At 43.5% G+C, this 23,319-nt stretch overlaps 1 protein-coding gene and 1 pseudogene across 3 annotated transcripts in view; both read left to right on the forward strand.

Annotated features, from left to right (window-relative positions):
* DLL3 (delta like canonical Notch ligand 3) overlaps window positions 1–23,319 on the forward strand; it is a 122,004-nt gene that overhangs the window by 94,616 nt on the left and 4,069 nt on the right. For both annotated transcript variants that reach the window (XM_088672859.1, XM_035116867.3), the window contains one exon: window positions 11,436–11,550. In XM_088672859.1, coding sequence (XP_088528985.1) covers window positions 11,436–11,550 — 115 coding nt within the window. The remainder of the gene's footprint in view (window positions 1–11,435; window positions 11,551–23,319) is intronic.
* Window positions 1,153–11,426, forward strand: LOC148685492 (uncharacterized; annotated as a pseudogene). The gene has a single exon (XR_015950735.1). The product of XR_015950735.1 is annotated as an uncharacterized LOC148685492 (transcript).

Genomic DNA, 23,319 nt, shown 5'->3' on the forward strand with positions numbered 1-23,319 from the left:
ATAAATTTTCAAGCAGTTCTGATATTTTATGATATCTCCAAGCAGGGGACTGGACACACCCTCTTTCCGCAAGAGAGGCTCCTTTCATCAGATCTGTCAGAGGACAAACAACAGAGGGCTAGTTTCACACAAATCTCTGGTAGCCAAATCCTTTAAATGGTCTCAAGGATTTTTTTAAAAAATAATCCATCCAGTAGCACCTTAGAGACCAAATAAGTCTCTCATTCGTATGAGCTTTCGTGTGCCTTGGTTCTCAAACTTGGTACCTTGGTTCTCAAACTTAATCCATTCCGCAAGTCCGTTCCAAAACAAGTGTTCCAAAACCAAGGCGCGCTTTCCCATAGAAAGTAATGCAAAATGGATTTATCAGTTCCAGACTTTTAAAAACAACCCCTGAAACAGCAATTTGACATGAATTTTTACGCTCTAATGAGACCATTGATCCATAAGATGATAGCAATAAACAATGTACTGCAGTCACACAATCAATCAGTAGCTGAACTGGGTTTCATTCACACAGTCACAAAAACAAAAGAGCTGTAAAAACAAAAACACAAGATAAATAGCACCTATTTATAGACCTCAGCGTAACACTCAAATTGGAAGTATAACACTCAAAACGGAAGTGTGGCACTCAAATCAGAAGCACGTTTGGCTTCTGAAAAAGGTTCACAAACTGGAACGCTTACTTCCGAGTTTGCGGTGTTTGGGTTCCAAGTTGTTTGAGTACCAAGGCATTTGAGAACCAAGGCACCACTGTATGTGGAAATCCTTCTTCAGACATTATGCATGGTATTCAAGTAAATATTACTCAGAGTAGACCCATTAAAATTAATGGATCATTGTCATATAATTCAATGTGCCTACCTCCTCCACCACTTTGCCTGTGTTTGGGAGCCAGCAGTGGTGGCAGCGCCTCTCCTTTTCGGGCCAGCTTTCCTGGGCACTAGGCACAGGGTCAGCAGGCACACCAAGCTCCAGCCCACAGCGGGGCAGCGCAGCCATGGGGAGAGGCCAGCGGGCGAGCAGCAAGGCTTCCTATCAAAGCCCAGCCCCCTTCCTCTGCAGGGCAGAAGCCAGGAAGTGGGAGGGAGGAGGGGAAATTGCAAAAAAAAAAATGGCACCCGGAAAAAAAGGGGGGGAATGGCGATTGCAGAACCGTTCACAGGCCGGATCCAGAGGGCAATTTAGCCAGATCTGGCCCGTGGGCCTTAGTTTGCCGACCCCTGCAGTAGTTCCTTACTTTTTGAAATCCGCCTTCTTAAAGTCTAGAGTGCATGTCCAACTACACTCAGCTGTCCCTTGTCTCTGTATCATGAAACCCAAGAGGACATGATCACTTCTTCCCAAAGTTCCCTGTACTTTTACTTCGTTGATCAGTTCCTCCCTGTTGATGAGGACTATGTCTAAGACAGATGACAACCTTGTTGCTTCTTCTACTTTCTGGGAAATGAAATTGTCAGTGAGGCTATGGAGGAATTTGTTTGATCTTACATTCTTGGCAGAGTTTGAATTACCGTGGTACCTCGGTTTGCGACCGCAATCCATTCCGCGGAGGCGTTCGCTCGCCAAGGCGTTCGCTCGCCAAAGGCACGCTTCTGTGCGTGCGTGAAATGCCGATAGAGTGCTTCTGCACATGTGTGCACTGCACAGATCGCTTCTGCGCATCCGCCGCCGCGGAACCAGGATGTAAACACTTCCGGGTCCGCGGCGTTCGCTCGCCGAAGCATTCATAAACGGAGGTAGTCGTAAACCGAGGTTCCACTGTACAATAGATATCAGGGTAGTTGAAGTCTCCTATGACTATGACAATGGGGATGTGGGTGGCGCTGTGGTCTAAACCACTGAGCATAGGGCTTGCCAATTGGAAGGTCAGTGGTTCGAATCCCTGAGAAAGGGTTAGCTCACGTTCCTCGGTCCCAGCTCCTGCCAACCTAGCAGTTCGAAAGTGCAAGTAGATAAATAGGTACCGCTCTGGCGGGAAGGTAAACGGCATTTCCGTGCGCTGCTCTGGTTTCACCAGAAGTGGCTTAATCATGCTGGTCACATGACCCGGAAAAACTGTCTGCAGACAAACGTCAGCTCCCTTGGCCTGTAAAGTGAGATGAGCGCCACAACCCCAGAGTCGTTCGCGACTGGACTTAACTGTCAGAGGTCCTTTACCTTTACCTTTGTATGACTATTATACCTGTCATTTTTGAATGTTTGGTAATCTGCTGGAGGAAGGCATCACCCAAGTCTTCTGTCTGGCTTGACATTCTATAGCAGACACCTATAGTAAGGACACCGTTGTTTCCCTGCTACAATTTTTACCCTTATACTCTCAATCTGCCCTCCATGCTCTAAGTCATAGATCTCTTCACAAGTGTACAATCTTTTACATATAATGCTAGTCCTCCTCTCTTCCTGATCTATTTCTTTTGAGAAGGATTAACACCTCAGTTTCTACATTCCAGTCGTGAGTCTCATCTAGGGTAGCCATATTTCAAAAAGTAAAAAACAGGAGACCCCAAAAGTTGTATTTTTTTTTTTAGGAAGATCCCAGAATTTATTTATTTTTTTTACAAAAATTCCAAAAAGAAGAAGCAGTTTTTCAATTGACTTACCTGAGATCCAGGACAAAGCGCCACCTTTCAGAAATTCCCTCCTTTCTGCCTTTGAAATCCCAGTATTATCTGGGAAAATCCAGACGTATGGTAACCCTAGTCTCATCCCACCAGATTTCAATAAAGCTTTTTAGGTCATATTTGCCATTCTGTATTAAGAGCATTCATGTAGAGACAACTGAAACCATGATTCATTCTACTGCACACTGCTGCCTATTCCCTTTCATAGGGAGTCACCTGCCACCACATATTACCATAGAGGGGGAAAATTAGAGGGAATCATGTAATACATTAATATTTTATATAATTTCCCCCCTTTAGCCTCCCCACTCTGACCAGAAGTCTGATACCAAGACCAGCTGTTACAAATCAGTGGTGGGTAGGGCCAATGTCCTCCAGGAATATTCCGGCAACCCTCCTCTTCCTTCGGGGGAGCAGTAGCAAAGCAAAGCAGGAAGATGGTAACAAAAGTTTTACCTGCTTGCAGTTGACCTGGCTGCTGCTCCTCTCCTGTTGCTGGTGAGGGTGCAGCATTGCTCCTGGCAGGCCTCCTTTTTTGTGTCATGTTCCTCCAGGGGTTCATCTCCTGCACTGGGCAATCTTGTAGATGTTCTATTAACACCCTTAGGCACCTGAATCGCTCTATGAAAAGTCATGGGTCATGCAGACAGATAGGTATCCTACCACTTTGGCAAAAACATGTCCTATTCATTTGATGAGATACCTTTGTGTTTAGATGCCAGTTGTAATTTCAAACACTCTTTCCATTCCACCAGTTAAACTGCTCTGGATCAATGCAGAGTGTTAACTCACTGTGGTCTTGCCTGTCACCAGTTATAGCAGCCTCATAGATATGAGCTCAACACTATCCCTGTACATGCCATGATTTCCCCCCTAGATTCATTCCTCAGAAGGATCTATAGTTCCCTTTTCTTCAATGGAATTGGCCATTCCCACCACCCTTCTGAGTAGTACCCCTCCCCACCCTCTGACTATACGTAAGGGTCTGGTGACTTCTGTTTCAGTGTGTCTGAAGAAGTGTGCATGCACACGAAAGCTCATACCTATGACAAACTTAGTTGGTCTCTAAGGTGCTACTGGAAGGATTTATTTATTTATTTTTTGTAATCCCACAAGGTGTAACTAGACAGTGTTCTAGAGATCTCACCAGGATTAGCATTAACCGTAACATCAATTTCAGAATGAATACAAGTAATTTTGCCACCATAATGATAAGCACATGTGACAGAACAGGCCTCAGAATGGTGAGACGTTCCCATTGCCAGATTAGACCTAATCAATCAGTTTACCATTCAAAACAGCTCTGCTGGATGATTCACTGAGGATACAATAGTGGCAGAGAAGTGTGCTTTCTTTGCTGCTGCTGCTGCCACATGTTACACAGTTATGCATTCCAACCTGTTACTACAGGACTTTCACCATCTGCACTCCAACTGTTTGGCTTGTTTCCTAGCTCTGATCTCCTCTGAGTGCTATTTGCAAGCTCCACCAGATCAGAGAGGGCATTTGGGAGTGATCACTTCATCCTTCTCATATTGCCATTCCGTAACAAGACAGGCTGATACGATTGGCACCCCCATCGAAGCCTTGGCTGACCTCTGAAACACCTGAATGGCTTGGGTTATAGACACGATCACCCCTGAATGCCCTCTACCACTTTGTGGAGCCCGTTTGGGCCCCTGGTATACTCCAGAGCTTAGGGCAAGGAAACAAGCTGGGAGACGGCTTGAACGCAAGTGGAGAACAGATCCAAATGAATGCAACTGAACACTGGTAAGGGCTCATTATTGAGCCTACGTAGTGGCAGTGAAGGCAGCAAAGAAGGCATACTTTGCTACCTCCATTGCATCCTCGTTATGTTGTCCAGGGCCTTTTACAGGCTGGTCCAAAGGAGGTGGGAGAACAACGGTAGCTTGCTGTGACTTGTTCGCAAGGCATTTTGAGGATAAAATCACTTGCATCCACCAAGACCTTGACTCTGCTGTTATAGCAGATGAATCTCATGGGGTGTCCAGAGCACAGTCTAGTCCTGTTGTGTTGGATGAGTTTCAGCTAGTAGGGCTCATGGATGTGGACACGGTGCTCAGATCGGTCAGGGCGACCACTTGCACTCTAGACCCTTGCCCCTCTTGGCTGATAAAAACCAGCAGGGAGGAAACAGCTGGATGGGCCAGGGAGGTGATCAATTCCGCTTTACAAGAGGAGGTGGTCCCTGCCTGTTTGAAGAAGGCAGTGGTAAAACCACTCCTTAAGAAACCTTCCCTGGATTTGGAAAACCAAATGAACTACCAGCCAGTTGCTAATCTCCCTTTCCTGACCAAGGTTCTGGAGCTAGTAGTCGCAGACCAGATCCAGGCGCTTTTGGAAGAAACTTATTTTCTGGATCCATTTCAATCGGGGTTTAGGCCCGGTTTTGGCATAGAAACTGCTTTGGTTGCCCTGTATGTTGTCGAGAGAGTAACAAGGGAAATGTGTCCCTGTTAATTCTCCTCGACCTCTCAGTGGCTTTCAATATCATTGATCATGGTATACTTCTGGAGTGTCTGTCCGAACTAGGGGTGGTTACAGTCCTGGATGGTTGTTCCCAGAGGGTTCTCAGGGCTGTTGTGAACTGCCCTGAGACCTCCAGGTATAGGGCGGTGTATAAGTTGAATGACTGACTGACTGAATAATAAAATTAATAACTGCCACACCAGCCATGTCTGCTGAAACCTGCCCAAGAGCCAGCAATAATCCCTCAGATCCTATAAGCCTCCTAAGGCAGACCATCGTAATAGGTTCCCACTGTGCTGGGCAGATCTGCAACAGTGCAGCCAATCCAAATCTCACAATTATTCATCCATGATAATGGGAAAACAAACACTTCCCCAACTATTGGTTCACTCCCACCCTGACTTACTATAAAGGTTGAAGCAAAATAAAAACATTCCTTCCAGTAGCACCTTAGAGACCAACTAAGTTTGTCATTGGTATGAGCTTTCGTGTGCATGCACACTTCTTCAGAATTATAAAGGTGACATCAAGAGTATGACATGAACAATGCACTGAATCAGTGATGTACTGAGACAGCCTATGGTTCTCATGGTAGCAACCCAGTCCCAAGCCTGGCCAGACAAGGCAGGGTTAGGATGGAGAATCATAGAACTGTAGTGTTGGAAATTGACTCTGATGGTCATCTAGTCCAACCCCCTGCAATGCAGGAATCTCAGCTAAAGCATCCCTGACAGATGACCATCCAACCTCTGCTTAAAAACGTCCAAGGAAGGAGAGTCTGCCACCTCCCAAGGGAGATAGTTCAACAGCTCTTATTGAAGTTCTCAAAACACCAGATACTTTATCCAGTAGGGTGGGTGGTACACCAACAAAATACCAATTCTCTTTCTCTGATTCAGCACCAGGTACAGCCTTTCACACCCAGCTTCCAGTAAGATTGGTTTCCTGGTGAGACACATACACATGGCCCCCTGACCAGCATTGAACTGAGTAACCAGGTGGGCAAAGCTGGGTAAGATCTGGTCTTCCCAGCTCACTCATCTGTTCTCGGTAATAAATGCCAAGTTGACCTCTGAATCCACAGTCACATCATGGATGGGAGATATTTTATTATGCTTCAACCTGACAATTACCAATAGCACCATAAGATAATGAGGATAAGCTGGCACAGCCACCCAACACCTGCTAGTTGAGATAACAGATAACAGCTTGCAAACATCAGTCACACTTTCTCCTATGCAGGCCTGGCCTATCTCACATGACATATCTCCCCCTGCCTGTGATAGAGCAGAAGCCCACCACCATCACCAGTATTCTATTGCTGCCCAGGCAAATGTTTCCTTTCTCCAGTGAAGTGTTATTTTACTTAGAACTAGTCAGCCCCCTATGGCTAGTTCTAAGAACCCAAGATGGGCAAGGGGCTGCCCACACTTCTCTAATTAGCTGTCCACAGACCTCAGGCTGAAATATTATGATCAGTAGTAATATTAATGATTTTTGCTATGATAAGTTGGTAAAATGTGGATTGAACGAAGTAACTGTTAGGTGGGTTTGTAGCTGGTTGACTGACCAAACCCAAAGAATACTCATTAATGGTTCCTGGTCATCCTGGAAAAAAGTTACAAGTGAGGTGTCACAGGGTTCTGTCCAAAGCCCATTGTTGTTCAATGTCTTTATAAATGACTTGGATGAAGTAATTGAGAATGTTTTGTTGGAAGCCACCCAGAGTGGCTGGGGTAATAATAATAATAATGGGGATGCTCATCAAATTTGCAGGTAACACTAAACTCAGAGGAGTAGTTAATTTGGCAGAATTAGGATTCAGAATGACCTTAACAGATTGGAGAACTGGGCCCAAACTAACAAAATGAGTTACAATAGAGACAAATGGAAGGTTCTGCATTAAGGCAGGAAGAACTAGATGCACAAATATAAGATGGGGGATACCTGGATTACTAGTAATACATGCGAAAAGGATCTAGAGGTTAGGGTTAGGGTGGACCACAAGCTTAACATGAGTCAACAGTGTGATGCAGCAGCAACTAAAAGCTGGTGCTATTCTAGGCTGGGTCAACAGAAGTCTAGTGTCCCGATCAAGAGAAGTAATAGTCCTACTCTATTCTGCCTTGGTCAGACCACACCTGGAATACTGTGTCCAGCAGGATAGTGCAGAGAATGGTTCAAATGAGAACTCAATGTGCAGAGCCTATATTTAGTACAGGGTCATGGATTTACACCCTGCCTGCACACCCTACCTGGACAAACTTGTCTTAGCAGACAACAACACATTGGATTTGATGAGGACCTATGTGTAAAGTCCAGTGTTTATAGGCATAAATAACCTGTTTGTGTTGCAGAGTCTTTTCTTCTTTGTTTTTTAGATTAGGCTTTTTCCCTCATTCCAAACCTGCCCCAGTTCATAATTGGGGGCAGGCAGGCTGGAGAAAGATTTTGTTTGCTTGCTTGTTTACATCCAGTTACAGGTAGGTAGCCGTGTTGGTCTGAGTCGAAGCAAAATAGAAAAAAATCCTTCAGTAGCACCTTAAAGACCAACTAAGTTTTTATTTTGGTATGAGCTTTCGTGTGCATGCACACTTCTTCAGATACACTGAAATAGGAGTCCCCAGGTGCTTATGTGGAGAAGGGGTGGGGAGGGGTGGGGTGGGGAGGGGGTATCACTCAGAAGGGTGGTGGAAGTGGGTGATTGACTGACTGATAGCTGTTGATGACTGAAAACGACTGCAAATGGTTTTGCATGAAAAAGCAAGGGTTGAGATGGCTGAAGATCGCTTTATCATGTATAATGAGATAAGAATCCTATGTCTCTGTTCAAACCAGGTCCCTCCATGGTTTTGAGCTTGGTGATAAGTTGTAATTCAGCAACTTCTCTTTCCAGTCTATTTCTGAAATTCTTTTGTAGTAAGACAGCTACTTTGAGATCTTGTATAGAATTTCCTGGGAGATTGAAGTGTTCTCCTACTGGTTTTTCAGTCTTGTGGTTCCTGATGTCAGATTTATGTCCATTTATCCTTTGGCGTAAGGTTTGGCCTGTTTGTCCAATATAGAGAGCTGAAGGGCACTGTTGGCATTTGATGGCATACACAATGTTAGAAGATGAGCAATTAAATAGTCCTGAGATGGTATGTTGGATGCTGTTGGGGCCAGTAATGGTGCTGTCCGGGTGTATGTGGCAGCAAAGTTGGCATCTGGGTTTATTGCAGGCTCTGGTACCAGTGTTCATGTTAAGTCTGGTGGCTGTATTATTGTGGGTGAGGAGTTGTTTAAGATTGGGTGGCTGTCTGTAGGCAATGAAAGGTCTTCCTCCCAGAGCTTGAGAAAGGGAGCTGTCATTGTCCAGGAGAGGCTGTAGATCTGTATTGTGAAACATATTTAGGGGAATTATTTTTGCAAAAGAGGCTAAATTGGTCATTTCTTGTTACATTCTAAAATGTGAGTGTGAAGCTGACATACCGGTAATCTAGAACTGACAATTGCATTATCTTCAGTTTTCTCTCCCCCATTAACAGCCGTCACAAGAAACCCCAAATTGACAAGAAGCTCAGGTGTGATTTTAAGTGTCTCATGTGTCAATTGCATATTATCTTGTAGACCAGGCGTCCCCAAAATTCGGCCCTCCAGATGTTTTGGACTACAATTCCCATCATCCCTGACCACTGGTCCTGTTAGTTAGGGATCATGGGAGTTGTAGGCTAAAACATCTGGAGGGCCGCAGTTTGGGAGTGCCTGTTGTAGACCAACTAGCAAGGTAACAAAACATTAAATATTAGCAGCAGAGCAGAAAGCTTTCTAACAACAACAACAACAACAACAACAACTTATTATTTGTACCCCACCCATCTAGCTGGGTTTCCCCAGCCACTCCGGGCAGCTTCCAACAAAAATTAAAAATACATTAAAATGCCACACATTAAAAACTTCCCTGAACAGGGCTGGCTTCAGATGTCTTCAAAAGAAACAGGACCATTTCTGCTGGGGTGTACCTGTTTGCTTTTGTGAACAAAAGTTTCAGAAAGCAGTCTTTTGAGTCTCTATATAACGGGCAGGCTAACAGATAATCAGTGGTGTATTCCACCTGAGGTTGACCACAAATACAAAGTGTGTCTGTGTACAGGACCTTGTTGTGGCTGCCATCCAATACTACAATGGGCATCACATGTAAATGCAACAATAAAGGTATTTATTAAGGAAGCTGGGGAGAGTTTGGTCAGATAACTAGCTCTAAAATGCTCTGTTCTCAAGAGTGGATACCAAGGGGTAAATTTTGTGTTTCTAATTAGTCATGGCAATGCTATTTTTCTAGAAAAAGAGGTGCCGCAACTCACCATGAATGCCTCCCTTGTTCTCTTATAATGGCGTCCACCTGAGAGGTTTTGGCTGAGTTCTGAGTTCTGGCTGAAAAAAGCCTGCTTACAGGAGACCTATGAATGCAGAGTGCATTGTGTTTTTTTTTGTGTTTTTTTGTGTTTTTTTGAAGTGTAGGGGTTATCCTACACTGTATTAGAGGTTTTACCACAAACATGCCACAAAGAGGAACAATTTGTGTTCACTGTGTATGCAAAATCCCACAGGGCCTGTAGGACAGAGCTATTCCGCCTGGCCTTCAATTTGAATTAGCCTGATCCTCCATTCCCTTTTCCCTTTACTTTTTCTATGAAGAAACCCTTCTGGGACCCCACATTTAAACTCTTCCCTGGTCTCCTTGTTGGCCCCAGCAGGACTAACTTGGCCAGTTAGCCCTGGCGATCAATTGATGTTTACTGAACTGGATCCCCGTCCCCCCCAATGACCCTGAATTTTTTAATTTTGTTGACATTGATGCTGCATTTATGTTGTATTTTATGCTGTTTTTAGCTGTTTTTTAAGTCACATTTAATCAATGTTTTATATTTGCTGTTAGCCGCCCTGAGCCCAGTTTTTAAACTGGGAAGGGTGGGGTATAAAAAATAATAATGAGGTCATTAGTAGCTGCCAGAATGGGACTTTTGGAAAAAAAAAACTAGGACTATTAGAAGGAGTATTTAGAGGTCTACTAAAAGGTGCTGTGTACTTTACCTGGCAACAGAACAACCTCCCCTGCTAATCTTAGCACACAGATTATGCTAGCAGATGATTCCAGTCACATGATGTCAGGTGATGGGCAGGTGGCTGTGGTTTAGGGAAAAACCACAGGCCACATGCAAGCCTAATTGGGCCTGGAGGCCAGAGGAGCTTCACAACTGCCATAAGAATGCCATGTGTTGCTGCTGGCAGTGTTGAACCAAGATATGGAATGGAGATGGTGGAGCCATATGGTCCTTAACCTCAGGCAGCAAGATGCCTTGAGCTACCTCTACCCACAGCCTCACCTGGCTCCAGAAGGAGGAGAAATAAAGCTGTATGTCATCTGCATATTGAGGATAATGCACTCCAAATGCCACACTTCAAGGGGCACTGTCCCCTAGTGGTTTCACAAAGAGGATGAGAGTTAATATGGAACCTTGCAGAACCCTGAAGGGAAGATGCAATGGGGTTGAACAGAAATTCCCCAGCACCTCCATCTGGAAACAGCTGTGTAGGTAAGAGAAGAACCACTGCAATACAGCCTGTCCACACCCAACTCAGGCATCCTCTTCAGAAGGATACCCTGGTTGATAGTCTTGGAAGCTTCGCAACATGTTTTCATGCACACTGGACCACTCTCAGCTTTGAGCTGCAAATTTAAGCAATTGGGAGATCTGATTATTATTTTTATTTATTTATGATGTTATCATATTAAAGAGTTTAAAATGTTCATAAATATTAATAAATCTGTCTGATGGCACAAGACCAGACCATGATGAATGTGCCCTCTCAAACCAGTTGAGTATGTAAACACTCCCCTTTTTTACAGAGCAGCAACAAGAAAACAATTCCCTTGCCATGAGCTAATAACAGACTTTAAACATGAGGAGCAAAGATAAAGCCAAGGCCTGTATGCTTATTCAGTGGGTAAAGAAAGTCTACTAGGTGTATGCTATGAAAGGGGTTAAGCAGGCAAGAGTGATCAAAGGTGCCATAAAGTCTTGATGAGAACTGAGTTTTTAATTCCTGGATTGAAAACTGCCACCATAATCAAGGCTTACTATGAGGCAGAGTCCACTGCCACTTAGTACTGTGACTTGTTTACAGTACCAGTTGAGTATGCTGTGCAGAATGGGTTTTTTTCGCTTACTGATGAATGGCCCTAACCAGCCCACTCCCACACATTTTGTGAGGGAACAAAGCTTCCCCCTCCAGTTTTTAACACACCCCTTGCTTCTTTTCTCTTTACCGCAGTAAAAAAACTGAGCCCATCCGGTCCATTGCTCCTGCTGGATACCCCAAAGAAGGCACCTACCACCCCATCTATATCATCCCAGACCAGATGGAGCAGTGCATTTATGCAACCGAGGTAATGAATATATTCTCACCCCTCCAACCTGCCCACTCTGTTACCCTGTAACTAGCTTGGGGTCAGAGATGCCATACAGATCAAATGGTCATGTAAGGTTCTTCCCCCAGGTTCACAGCTGATGGTATAACTATACATAATCCAATAGCAGAATCAGAAAATGTGCCAGTTCTGTCATGCCCCAGGACTCATGTTGTCAACTTATTAAACACAAGCAGGGCCCCACAACAAAACGTTGCCTGTTCCAGGGGGAAGCAGCCTTCGAAGCTCTGCCTGCTCAGGCAGGAGATTGCCCAGAGCAAGTGTTGGCTGATAGAAGATTGAGTGAATGGGCGCATGCCTTTACAGCCATACCTTGGATCCCGAACACCTTGCAAGTCAAACGTTTTGGCTCTTGAACGCTGCAAACCCAGAAGTGAGTGTTCCGGTTTGCAAACGTTCTTTGGAACCTGAATGTCCGATGGGGCTTCTGCGGCTTCTGGTTGGCTGCAGGAGCTTCCTGTAGCCAATCGGAAGCCATGCCTTGGTTTCCGAACATTTTGGAAGTTGAACAGACTTCTGGAATGGATTCCGTTCGACTTCCAAGGTACCACTGTATATCTTGGCTTCCTTTTCTCTATCCACCTTTTCAAGACAAATAATTTCACGCCTCCCTCCCATCTTTCATTTTCTGCCTCCTTTCTTATTTTTAACAACAGTCACGCCTCTTAGCCAGAGTTGCAGGTAAAAAACCAACAGGAATACTTGCTGAAGCAATGTCATTTGGCTGTATGCAGCTGCCGCTGTGCAGCCTTCCAATGAATGCAGCCACAGTCTTCTAAGACTTTAAAAATCTGCCTGAGTTAACCGCAGCTGCTGAATGATATCTGAGCAGTTTCTTACTATGCTTTAGGAATAAATTATAAATTGCTAGAGAATAATCTTTTCCCTTGAAAAATATTACATCATGAAATACACTGGAAATCAAGAACCATCTACAGTTGTTGTTTTTTACTAGCTTGAAAGCCCTAAAGTGGCTCTGCAGAACATCTTTACCACTAGACCACATCTCAAGGGGCAACTTCCTTTTCAAGGAAAACACTTTTAGGGTAGAATTTTATGAAAATCTTAATGTCACACTAATCCACACAGATTTTTTTTCTAATCCCCATCTTGCACTTCAATTTCATTGAAAAGCAAGTTATTTTTTTACTGGTTCCGCTAAAAATATGAAAAATTCTCACATATTATTCATATTATCATATGCATATACATTCCAGGTTTCCTAAAGTAACCAGCACATATTTATTGTATGTATATGTTTGTGTAAATATGTCTCATACATACATTTTGCATACAATTATTTGGGCTTTTGAAAAACAGCAACACGACAATGCATGAATGGCTCTGACATAGGCACTCAATGCAAAGGCGCTCCAACGCAGGAACTGCCAAATCATGTGTAAATCCTCTTGCATCTCTGACCACTTTCTGTTAGCCCCGAATTGCTCAGAGCAATGCCATTGCAATTTTCTGCCAAGATAGCACACATCTCCCTGAAGCTGTAGTTCACTGCTCCTTGCTCTGCATCCAACCTGCATGCTCTGTCCTTGGTCCTGACACCTTTGCTCATCATCCCTGATTCTTGCTTCGGATTGCTACCTGCCAAGCTACCTACTTGACTGATGCCGTGAACTCTTGAGATATAGTGAGGGATTATCCATGTTAACAGTGTGAGAATTAAAACTAATGGAAACAAAATCACACTTTCTAATACACTAAATATTGTGCAAACCAAATACAACTACAGTGGTACCTCGGGTTACAAACACTTCGGGTTACTGACTCTGCTAACCTGGAAGTAGTACCTTAGGTTAAGAACTTTGCCCCAGGATGAGAACAGAAATGGGAGGCCCCATTAGCTAAAGTGGTACCTCAGGTTAGGAACGGTTTCAGGTTAAGAATGGACCTCCAGAACGAATTAAGTTCATAACCAGAGGTACCACTGTATGCCATTGATATATTTTAAAAATATACAACCATGTCATGTTTCTTTATTCAAGCCCTGCAGAAAACAACATACGTAAGGTATTCAATCTTGGTGCTGTAACTGATCTTTGAAAATATTTTTAAGGTTGAGGCCAAAGTGCCTATGAAAATGGAAATGTTTAGGCAACAGGTTCTGAGTTTCCAGTTTTAAAGTTTGGCTACCCTTCAACTGCAGTCCTTGTTTTGGTCATTCAGTGTAAAATTCTAAAAGGCATTTCTGAGAGCTGGTGGTATAAACAACATTGGAGATGTGTATCTGACTGAGCTAGTCTCATGTGATTGCTGTCGTGAGGTCCACCCTGTCACTCCCCAAACTTGTACACCAAACAAATCTCTGCTCCAAAGCTTTTTCCATCTTTTTCCACAAAAATAGCCAAGGTGTTCATCCCATTGGAAGCCACAGATTGCAATAACAAATTTAATCCTTCCTCCACAGAGTTGAAATGGATTACTTTATCCCAGGCTTCCTCAACCTCAGCCCTCCAGATGTTTTTGGCCTACAACTCGCATGATCCCTAGCTAGCAGTACCAGTGGTCAGGGATGCTGGGAATTGTAGTCCCAAAACATCTGGAGGCCCAAGGTTGAGGAAGCCTGGTTTAGTCACCTTATAGAAAAGAGGAGTGGGCAAGAGTGTTACTAGTCTGAAACCCATCCAGTAAGTTTTTAAACTGAATGGTTTTTTTCATGCATCCATGGCCAATTAATCTCAGCGAGCCCATTTGATAAGCATTACAGGCAATGGTATTATAAACTAGTAGACTTGATTGGTACTACTGTGCTTTGGCTGAATAACATTCTATGTCCCTTTAAACGTGTTTGTGGGAGGGAGGCTATTGGTTTTTCCTTGTTCTTGTTTTTATCGTGTATTTTGGGTTCTCATTTTCTACATTTACGTGAACTGCCCTGTGATCTTTGGATAAAGGGAGGTATACAAATTTTAATAATAATGATAATGATAAACCTCTGAAAGTTGATGGCTAGCAATAATAATGTATTTCATTATTAGCCTACGGGCCAAAAGGAATGATCAATATCATTTTGAAGGATTAAACAAAGTAGCCTTCCCCCCCATGCCTATGACCCTAATAAAATTATTAGTCATAGTGACCATCAGTAATGAGTAGCTGCTAACATAACACCTTGTGTTTTAAAAAAAGAAAACATGTAATATTCATTTTGGGGCTATACATTGCACATTGCCCCAAAGGGGTTCAAATTGACCAGAAAAATCCTTAAGATAATGAGAAAATTGAAGGCAGGGTATCGCTGAAAAGATGCTAAACAAACTTTAAATCTTGTTTTTTAGATTTTACTTATGGGCTCAATCATTCAGAGTCTGAGTTTTGCTCTACCTTCTGCACATCATACATCTGTGCCCTATTAAGTATTATAGGCAAGTGCTTTACAGTATAGTCTTAGAGAGATGTGCACCGAATCCTGAGTTTTTGCCAAGGGATCATTACATGCAGGAACAAACAAATCAATGGACACCCTCAGCATAGGGTGATGCTGGATGGATTTCCCTGTTTTGTTCAGGAAAGTTAGGCAAGACATGGAAGCTGTTGAAGTAAAACCAGTAGAAAGGTATAATGTGCAACACCAGATTAAAATGTGTGATCAGTTTCAGCATATGTGAGAAAGCAGTGGTAACATGTCTTTATTTGGGGTTATCTATATGTTGACTTGGTAACCCTTCTGTTAAAATTCATCTGTGGGTCAAGAGAGGGGAACTGAAAACTACATTTTGAAGCCATAGAAACTATAATTCCCTGGTGTTTTGTGTATGATGTGATCAACTATTGTCTTTACCTTCCATGGTACAGTCATCTCTCAACTTACACAGGGGTTATGTTCCAGGGCTAGTACTTAAAGCCAAATTTTCATATAGTCAAAACACACTCCCTGCACCTCCAAACACCTCTCCCAAGGCCACATGCACTCTCCCAAGGCTGCTGTACACTCTCCCTGCACCTCCAAATGCTCTCCCAAGGCGAGTGCAATGGTGGGTGGGATTGCCAATGGTCCGCCCCCCCCCCAATGCCCACCCTGTTTTTTATTATTTTCGGCCAAACACGCAGTGCTGAATTCGCACAAGTTAAATGTTAGTTGCAAGTTGACTGTACTTGAAAGATAGGTTAAACCTATCAGGTCACACGCACACACACACACCCAAAGTGGTGGATGTTCTGAACAGATTGGACAACGTAATTATCTTTGGAAGGATACCAATGGACCAAGCCATTGAAGACACAGTTAAAAGGATGCATTCGCCAGGTGGGACAAAAGGATTCAGTTCTTGTAAAGAAGCATTTATCAGGTATCATACTCCTGCGGATTATGGAAGTCCATGCATTTGTTAACTATGAAACATGACTGATGTTACAAACAACTGGTTTATCTAAGCCAAACGTGATAAAGTGGGTGTGAGGTGCATGGCAGACATGTTTCAAAACACATGAGTAAAATCTATTCAGTTCTGTGACTAGAACTGGTGAGGCAAGCTGGATAGTGGTTTTTAAAGGCGCAATAATTTGGGTAAGAACATTACTACAAGTTTCAGGCAGAGAGATCCAAACATAAATGAAGTACTAGGATTCTCAAATTGCAAGTGAAATGATCTTCTACCCTTAACAGAATGGCACAAGTCATAGCTAAAGGAAGAACCATATGCTGATGACAGAGCTCTGCTTGGATAGATGATTTGACTGCATAGGGTCATCATTTGTCATTTAGAGATATTCTGGACCATTTGGCCCACTCAGACCATTTCCTTTGTCATTAGTGATGTGCTGTTTATTTATCTTTTTACACAATTAAGGCTGCATTCTTATACACACCTACCTGGAAGTAGGATTGCAGCGGTGTTTTGTTTTGCAGAGTGGCTGGGGCATAAATAATCAAATCAAAAATCAAATCAAATTCATTGTTAACAGCCATGATGTTAATAATTTTACTAGGGTTGTAGGTTTGTTTGTTTTTTAAGCTACTATGTTTAATCCTTCCAATTGGTATGTTGTAATGGCCAGCGGCTACAAGCAAGGCAAACCTGACTGACTGATATCAGCCACGCCACTTTCAGATCTGTGGCCAAATTGGCCGTTTTCTGAGATTGTTCTCTTATACTGGGGGGGGGGGAGTGGCTCTCAATATTATCTGAATATACAAGCCCCCTCCTTGATGTTAACTTCTAATTAATTTGGACATCAATGGGGATTTTGTGAACGGTGAACAGGTATTGACTGATGGCCAAGACCTAGAACAGGCTGTAGCTCACACACCTGGGATCGCACCCTTGTGTGATGCAGCCGGTTCTGGGTATGTTCAAAACTTGCTATTGGTGAGTTTCACAATTTAACATTATGGGGCAGGAAACACACAGGGGCCAAAAGTGGCTACCTGGCTTTCCACTATAGCAGCAGAAAGAGGTTTATTATACAAGTTAAATGTGCATGGCTCCTTTTACACTGATGTGATAGATGAGTTCTACAGGAAGTCTCGACGGTCGAGCTCTTGTACAAATAATGTGGGTAAGCCAAAATAATTATTTATTTTCCTTGATGCATGCCTTGAATGGATAAAACAATTTACCCATCCATAGTCATACTTTTGCTGAGATTAAACCTTTCAATACTGGTTCAAAGTGATGTAATTTCCTTGTAGAAATATGTGTAAGTAGCAGAATAATACAGGAGTCTAATTGTCACAGACAAGGATGGTACAAAAGCTTCTGTTAAATTTAAAAAAAAAATGCAAGCCTTAACATTTCAGGATCAAGAATCTCAACATGAAATTCTCCATCCGTGAATAGAGTGTATACTGGAACAGGTTATACCTCCCACTTGCTCCTGGCAGAACAATGTGAATCAGCAAACTTTATCCCTTGTGGTAAGAGGCAAACCCATGCCCTGCAGTTCTGGTCCTGCCTGTTCCATGGGGACAGGACATGCGCAAGGCTCCCCCCATCACCATGCATTAATTTTTTAGTGCAATGCCTCAGAATTTGACCCACATTAACCCTGATATGGAGAAAAAATACCTACCAGGCCTCACTAGGGCTGGGAGAACTGGGAAAGGCATACACAGCCAAGACATCAAGGAGAGCCCAATGTAAGGCTCAGGTGTGTTGAAAGAGGCAACAGCCCGTGTCCATTCTAGAAGATGTAGCATCCTGATCAGAGGGTGGCACCTCCAATCACTCATTGCCCACTGGCACCAAACCCATCTGAAGCATGGCAGTCATTCCTTTCTCAATGTTGTCTTTGGTTTTGGTTTTATGGAGTTCTAGTTTTCTATGTTGTTTGTATTTTTGTGTGTAATGCATTTTGTGGATTTGATTTGATATATAATTGTTGTAAGTTGCTTTTAGTTTATTTTCCCCCAAAAATAAGATACATAATTTTAAAATAAGTAGAGTGAAGCTCCGCAGGAGTAGGCAGAAGGGCTGCTATGCAGCATGAATTATGGTCTTTCTCCATCCAGGGATTGTATAACCACTCATGTATCAATGGCCCAGCAGTCTGAGAGCTCTGCCCATGGAGATCCTTAGTGGTGGGGATGGCCCTGGGGTACCTCCCCTACTGGACAGAGAAGAACACCCAGGAATGAAATTCCTGCTCCCCTTTTTCAGACAGATGGCTTTTTTTGGCCCCTAGATCAAAGTGGTGTCTGGTTCTGGAGCAAGTGGTAGACCCTGCAACCTGGAAATTCCCCATCCCGTCTTGGCCATATAATTCCTCTCCCCAATGCCTTCAGCCATAAACAGGGACTGGTGCTCACCCCTCATGTATAAGGAGTTGTCAAACATATGGAAACACTCCCTTCCTCAGCAATGGAGGATGCACTCTTGGGCACTATACTTCCCAAGGATGGGAGAGAACAAAGTTCTTGTAGGCTTTTGCTATCTCTATTTTTTTCTGGGGAACATCTATCCTTATGGCCAGTGATTTCCCTCAGGAGAACAAATGTTGCACACAGGCTTGCTGAAGCTTTCTGAGGCTGATCACTTTATGGTTCCAAGGTCAACCTTACTCTAGCACTCTGTCATTTGGGGAGGAAGCTCTGGGGGAAGTGTTGGTAGAAACCAAGATAAAAAGAAACCTTGCCTTCTGTCCAAGGAGGAAAAGAATGTATGACCCGTGAGGTGTCCTATGGCTTCCTTCACCCCTTGTACACAATTCTGATGCAAGGAAACCAGAGGTTCCAAAATAGAACCTAGACCACTACTGCTAAGCCCACCCCCCAGCAAGTATAGAACAGGTAGAATACCTCAGCAGTCATAAGCTCAAAAGGAGAAATCAACTGTGGCTGAAATAATCAGGGAAGGCTCTCCCTTAGGAATTGACATGTTCTCCAAGGGACAGGTTTCTTCTCTTAAAAAGGATTCATCAATTGACTCAACAGTTAAGGTTGTGTGGTTAATGTAAGATATTATGTTAACATTCATGTTGTGTTTGTTTTCATGTTGTGTTTGTTGAGAGGTGTCATGTTATAAATTTAGTTTCAATACTGTTGTGTACTCAAAGCACCTCTTACCTCTCACTCTCTGTATCAGCATGACTTCAAGGTGTAGCCATTTCCTGCTCCTTCTGGGGGCACAACTCATTGTTCCACAAGGGGGTGGGTGGTTGCTTTGACAGCAATGAACCTTCAAACTTCATTGGAAGAAGTATGTAACAAAGACATCCAAGATTCATCTTCAGCTTTTGGGGAGGTAGCTACTCCAACAAGTCATTTCTCCTTAAGCCTAGAAGACAACATTGCCCATCCACAGTGTTATGTTAGCTTCTGTTTGAATTACAAGGATGACTTTTGAGAACATCTCTGCCAGAGGTACCTGCTTTATGCCTAGAATGTCCTGAAGATGTTGAATCATCAACTGATGAGAAAACACCTTCACAGTAGTACCAATGCTTCTTTCTCCATCAGTGGAAGAGCAGGTTGTTCAGATGCAGAGGATGTGGGTCCAGGAGAATAGTGTCAATGTATATACAGGGCAATAGCCAGTACATGTACATCATCAGCAACAAAGTGAGCAGTTTTACCTCAAGATTCCTAATGAAAGGAGCAGAAAGAGCAACTAGCCTAATATATCCACAGTTCTACTTCCTATGCTTTCTCCAGCCCAGCTGCTTTGAAAAATTAAAAAAGGCAAAAAGCTATCTTAATCATCCTCTTGTTGACCAAGGCATCTAGTTTTTGGACCTGACGAGGGTATGCTAAGCCCACCTGTGTGACAATTGGGGGGGGGGCTTTGGCCCACAGAGCTTTTAGTGCAGAGCAGCTTGAGTCCTGGGCTTGAGACTCTTCCTGGCCCTCTTTTTCTCTGTTAGGGCTTCAGGGAGCTTTTTTCCCTGGGAGTTTTATTGTTTTGAAGATTATTTCCAGCTGTAGAGTGACAGTTACACCAGCTTCATTATATCCACAAATGGGGGAGGGCACACACCCTCCTCTCATCAGAAGGAATAAAGTTTGCTGATTTACATGGTCCCATACATCAGAGCAAGCAGCAGGAGTGACCCACCCAGGATACGCTCCATTCACCAAGGAACCTCCACGGTAAGTCCAAGGTTTTTCTCTCCAGCTTGGCTCAGGTGTCCCTCCAAATGATGTGCTAAAATCCCTCTTGGGACTGTAGGAGGCAGACTGTGTAAGAAAAATTGATTGGAGACTGTCTCTAGGAACACTACACAGCCTCAGCTGAAGAGGGCAGGGGGTTCAAACAGGCAGATGAGCCAAGGCGTACTGTGGGAAGGTGAGCCCTTCCTCCTCCTAAGTCATTGTTTACCCAAACACACAACTGTAAGGTAGCATCAACTCTGACCACATCAGTTATCTTTTCTTTCTCACATCTTGCACATGGCCAAGCAATACCATACCACCTCAGGCCAGAGCCCAGAGAGCCAGCACAGTGTAGTGAGACTGTGGTAGCTCCCATGAGTATAGAAACCCATCTCTCTCTCCCCCCCCCCTGTTTTGTTTTCTTCCCCTCTTTTCCTAGGGTTGAAGCTTTAAACTTTGCAGGCTTGGGGTGTACACCAGCAGCATTATCTTTCATTTATAGGCATTTTTAAACTATGGCATCTTCAGAAGAGACTCTTTTGTGAGCTGCTCATAGCCCTGGCAGAAAAACAAAAGACCTCTGTCTCCAATAGTCTCATTTTCCTCCCTGCCAGAAACCATTGGAAAGGAAGATTTCACAGGCTCTGTTCACAGCCAAATCAACATTTTATCATTCAGGCTACTTGATATCAGTCTAAATGGGGTAAAGTGGTCCAGAGATGATCCCAGCAGCATCAGTGTCCCTAAAATCATGGCAACGGCTCTGGGGGTCTCCTCAGGGCCAAGTAGGAGGGAGGTGGTCTTGGTTCCCTGAAATATGGAGAACACTCAGTTACACTAGCTGTTGTGGACTACAGGTCCCATAAGCACTGGGAATTGTAATCTAAAATATTTGGAGGTTGGCATAAGGCCAGCTCACATGAAAGAATTTGTAAGTTCACCAATGAAATGTGTGTAATATCCCTTAGCACAAAGTACTAGCCCCCCACCCCCGCCAAAAAAGACTTGCTATTGGAGGGTACCACTCAGAAGAGACAAGCCCACAAGACCAGAGAGGGAAGAGGGTGGGACTGTTGTATTATTGTCTTAGTTCCAAGAATGAGAAGGAAGACAAATGTATTGTGAACTTAAGAAGAAGAAGAAGAAGAAGAAGAAGAAGAAGAAGAAGAAGAAGAAGAAGAAGAAGAAGAAGAAGAAGAAGAAGAAGAAGAAGAAGAAGGCGGCAACTTGCAAAACCCAGATCTTTTGAATGGGTGTTAAAATGGAACTGGACAATTTCATGAGATCAAGAGCTGTAAAAGGCATTTGTGCCAATAAGGATAAGGCTGTCATACAAGAAAGGACATCAGTTTTATTCCATTGAAAAGTGTTCTCAATATCTGATCTTGCCAGATGATCAGAAGCATATTGAGAATAGTGATCACTCTACTATGGGAGCACTAAATACATGGCTCTGCATCTCTCAACTATCTACTATTCCAGTTGCAAGAGAAAGTCATACATAAACATATCTTTTAACAGCAGTAGGGTCCTTTACTTTACCTTATACTTTTCAGTCGTACCTTGGTTTTCGAACAGCTTAGTTCTCGAATGTTTTGACTCCTGAACTCCACAAACCCGGAAGTGACTGTTCAGGTTTGCGAACTATTTTTTGAAGCCGAACGTCCAACGGTACTTCCATGGCTTCTAATAGCTCCTGCAGCCAATCTGAAGTCGCACTTTGGTTTCTGAACATTTTGGAAGTCGAACGGACTTCCAGAACAGATTCCGTTTGACTTCCAAGGTACAACTTTATTGACTTTCTATCAGGCAAATTAGCCCACTCACTGTAAAACATTCCAGCATTTCCTCACCTGAGGAAGATAGTTTCAAGGGAAAATCCAGCGTATGTTTCATGTACCTAAGAACACACTTAACAGCTTGCCATCCCATTTTGGTTGGGTTAGCTACCACCCTACTGAAGACACCTACTGCATAGCAGATGTTAGGTCTGCTCCACTGAGATAGGTACAACAAACTACCTATTGCTGAATGATAGAGATAGAGATCTGGTGAGGACAAGATGGTTGGACAGTGTTCTCGAAGCTACGAACATGAGTTTGACCAAATTGCGGGAGGCAGTGCAAGACAGGAGTGCCTGGCGTGCTATGGTCCATGGGGTCACGAAGAGTCGGACACGACTAAATGACTAAACAACAACAACAAGAGATCTGGTTACTCAAAGTTTGAGTTCTCCTCAGATTATAACCCTTTGAGGAAACCAGCCTCTACTGGAGCCCTTGCTCCTTTGCAGTTCTTCATATTCAATCTCTCTAGTAACTGAACAATTTCACCCTTCTGGCTGAGCAGAAAACATCATTGGTTCTGTGCACTTATACCCCAAGATAGGTGTGCACACGTCCTAAATCTTTTACTTTGAATTTCAGAGCTAGCTGAGTGGCAAAGCTTTTGACCTGCTTCTCAGTCTTCACAACGTATAAAATATCATCCACAAATGATAAACAATATTCATGTTTGTCTCCTGACCCCTTGATATACATGCAATTGTCTGCCACACTTCTCTTGAACCCAAGAGTTTGCAAAGTACTATCCAGGCATTAATTCCAGTTTCTAGCTGACTGGCATAAACCATAAATGTTGTTTAGTCGTTTAGTCGTGTCCGACTCTTCGTGACCCCATGGACCATAGCACGCCAGGTCACGCCATGGACATAGCACGCCAAACCATAAATAGCGTTGTGCAATTTGTACAACTCCCCTGGATTTCCAGTCTCATAAACCTGGTGCTTGATCAATGCAGATCAATTCCCCCTCTGTCTTACTGCAACTGTACCACCTTGTGGGAAAACATGTCAAGCATGGCATGGGGAAGTTCCATACAATCTGTGTACACTGACTCTTAAAGCCAAGTAGTCTCCTTCCCCTGGCTCACAGGTTACCTGCTGAAATCAGAGCTTTTACAAGCAAATCCATTACCATCCAGCAATTTAAGCCACTTTTCTCAGTGACACTCTGTTGGCTGTATATGAAGGTACACCTTTCAAAGGTTAGAAGATTATCACAGTTGGGTTTCTTTCTGTCCAATCCAATTTGTGGCATAATTCCTAAGAATATGTCCTCAAGCCCACAGCAAATTCTCCTTTTCACCATTCTCAAGATCCAGTCTTGCCACCATTGTCTTCA

This window comes from Zootoca vivipara, chromosome 6, assembly GCF_965207765.1.
Source record: "Zootoca vivipara chromosome 6, rZooViv2.hap1.1, whole genome shotgun sequence".
NCBI classification, from domain to species: Eukaryota; Metazoa; Chordata; class Lepidosauria; order Squamata; family Lacertidae; genus Zootoca; species Zootoca vivipara.